The following is a 2,500-nucleotide window of genomic DNA, read 5'->3' as shown; positions in this document are numbered from 1 at the left end:
ATGGTGATGGTTGATATAGGCTTGGTGTAAAGACCTATTACATTGAGAAAAAAAAAAATTTTGAAACTCTTATTTGCGTAAAAAATGAATAGATATGTAATTAATTAGATACAGTTTTCATAAATAGAATGATGTCAAATGAATTGAGAATAAGTTAATAAATGAATGGGGTTGAATGCATGAATAAATTGAAATTATTAGAGAGAATTAATTAATAAATTATTAGACACGCACGCGCGCGCACACACACACACACACACACACACACACACACACACACACACACACACACACACACACACACACACACACACACACATATATATATATACGTGTGTGTGGAGGAGGGGTATAATATATGTAAATTTAGTTAACATGATGAATGCACAATTATAATGATAATGAATACACCATTATTTCCTTTCTAGAATAATAACTTGGAAAATTTCGTCAAAAACAACAGATTAGATCGATTTACATACAGATAAAGAGATAAGCACATACACTTTAGTTCTAAATCTCGCCACCAGGGGAAAATAACAACCCACAAAATTTCATTCCCATTTTCTTTTCTTTCTTTTTTAAAGATTCGCGTACAGATAAAGAAATAAACCCCCAAAATAACTTTTAACCAAAAACAAATCAAAGAGAAAAGGGAAAAAAAGCCAAACCTTCTAACATTTAGTTCCTCATCTCGCCACCAGGGGAAAACAACAACCCACAAAATTCCATCCCTATTTTTCTTTCCTTTTTAAAGATTCACGTACAGACCAAGAAATAAACCCAAAAAACAAAATCAAAGAGGAAAATTTAAAAAGCCAAACCTTCTAACCACCAGGGGAAAACAACAACCCACAAAATCTCATCTCCATTTTCTTTATTTTAAGATTCAAGTACAGATAAAGAAAAAAAAAAATCAAATTAAAGAGAAAATGAAAATAGTAAAAAAAGCCAAACCTTCTAACCTTTAGTTCCTCTTCTCGCCACCAGGGAAAACAACAACCCACAACATTTTCTTTCCTTTTTAAAGATTCACGTACAGACCAAGAAATAAACCCAAAAAACTAAATCAAAGAGAAAATGAAAAAAAAAAAAAAAAAAAGCCAAACCTTCTAACCCTTAGTTCCTCTTCTCGCCACCAGGGAGAGAGGCGTTCATGGCGGAGGTAGAGGTAGTCGCTCTGTGCCCTCGCGGAGACGCCCTTCACCCGCCGCCACAGGTCAGGGATCAGGTCACGGCAGCAGCGCGGGTCAAGATGCTGTCGGGGCCTCACGCGTCGAGGATCGTTCGGAAATACAGGAGGACGCGGCTGCAGCAGGTCAAGAGGCAAGAGTACAAAAAGTTGCGGAACATGGTGCCGGCGCTGCAGGAGAAGAACCGCGTGTCGAAGGTGGGTGAGTGGGTGGAGAGGTGGGGGGGTGGAAAGGTGGGGGGGGTGGGGGTGGGTGGGTGGATGGGTGAGGGGACGGGTGAGTGGGTGGGTAAGTGGGTGGGGGGACGGGTGAGAGGGTGGGTGAGTGGGTGGATGGATGGGTGAGGGGACGGGTGAGAGGGTGGGTGGAGAGGAGGGTGAGTGGGTGGTTGGAGAGGTGGGTGAGTGGGTGGATGGGTGGGTGGTTGGGTGGGTGAGTGGGTGGGTGGAGAGGTGGGTGAGTGGGTGGCTGGGTGGGTGAGTGGGTGGGTGGATGGGTGAGGGGACGGGTGAGAGGGTGGGTGGAGAGGTGGGTGAGTGGGTGGACAGGTGGGTAAGGGAGTGAGTGGGTGAATGGGTGGGTGAGTTAATGGACGGGAGTTAAGGGGTAGTTTAGTGGGTGAGTGGGTGGGTGGGTGGGTGGAGAGGTGGGTGAGGGTGTGAATGAGTGAGAGATGCGTGAGTGAGTGAGTGAGTTAGCTAAAATGGACGGCTGGATGAGTGGGAGGGTGGGTAGGTGAGTGGGCGGGTGGGTAGGTGAGTGGGCGGGTGGGTAGGTGAGTGGGCGGGTGGGTAGGTGAGTGGGCGGGTGGGTAGGTGAGTGGGCGGGTGGGTAGGTGAGTGGGCGGGTGGGTAGGTGAGTGGGCGGGTGGGTAGGTGAGTGGGCGGGTGGGTGGGTGGGTTGGATAGTTAGAAGGACTAGTGGGTGGGTGTGAGGGCGGTTTCTCTCTTGATGAATTATCTCATTTTTGAATCCAAGTTATCTGCATTTTTATATGTTAACTCGCTTCATGTACTTTTACTGCGTTCGTTTGTATACATTTTATTTCTTTTAAAAGTTATTGATTTTTTATTATGCTCTATTCTAGTGAAGGTTTTATTATGATTAGCATAACATATCTTTTATTTTTCCTCTTCATTGATCTCATCATCTGAATTGCCAATAGATAAATAGATAGATGGAGAGACAGATAGATGAGTAGATATATAGATATATATATAGGTATAATCATAAATAGATAGATAGTTAGATAGGAGATAGATAAAGAGATGGATATATATGTACAGATATAGAAAGATAGACAGATA

General features: G+C 43.9%; 1 protein-coding gene across 1 annotated transcript in view; it reads left to right on the top strand.

The window, feature by feature from the left end:
- Positions 1 to 2,500, top strand: part of LOC125027192 — a 19,795-nt gene that overhangs the window by 10,999 nt on the left and 6,296 nt on the right. Inside the window, exon 2 of the mRNA XM_047616109.1 lies at positions 1,143 to 1,390. Within this exon, the coding sequence (XP_047472065.1) occupies positions 1,143 to 1,390 (248 nt within the window). The remainder of the gene's footprint in view (positions 1 to 1,142; positions 1,391 to 2,500) is intronic.

This window comes from Penaeus chinensis, chromosome 7, assembly GCF_019202785.1.
Source record: "Penaeus chinensis breed Huanghai No. 1 chromosome 7, ASM1920278v2, whole genome shotgun sequence".
NCBI lineage: Eukaryota > Metazoa > Arthropoda > Malacostraca > Decapoda > Penaeidae > Penaeus > Penaeus chinensis.
The sequence above is the reverse complement of the archived record's forward strand: the minus strand, read 5'-3'. Positions and strand labels throughout refer to the sequence as shown.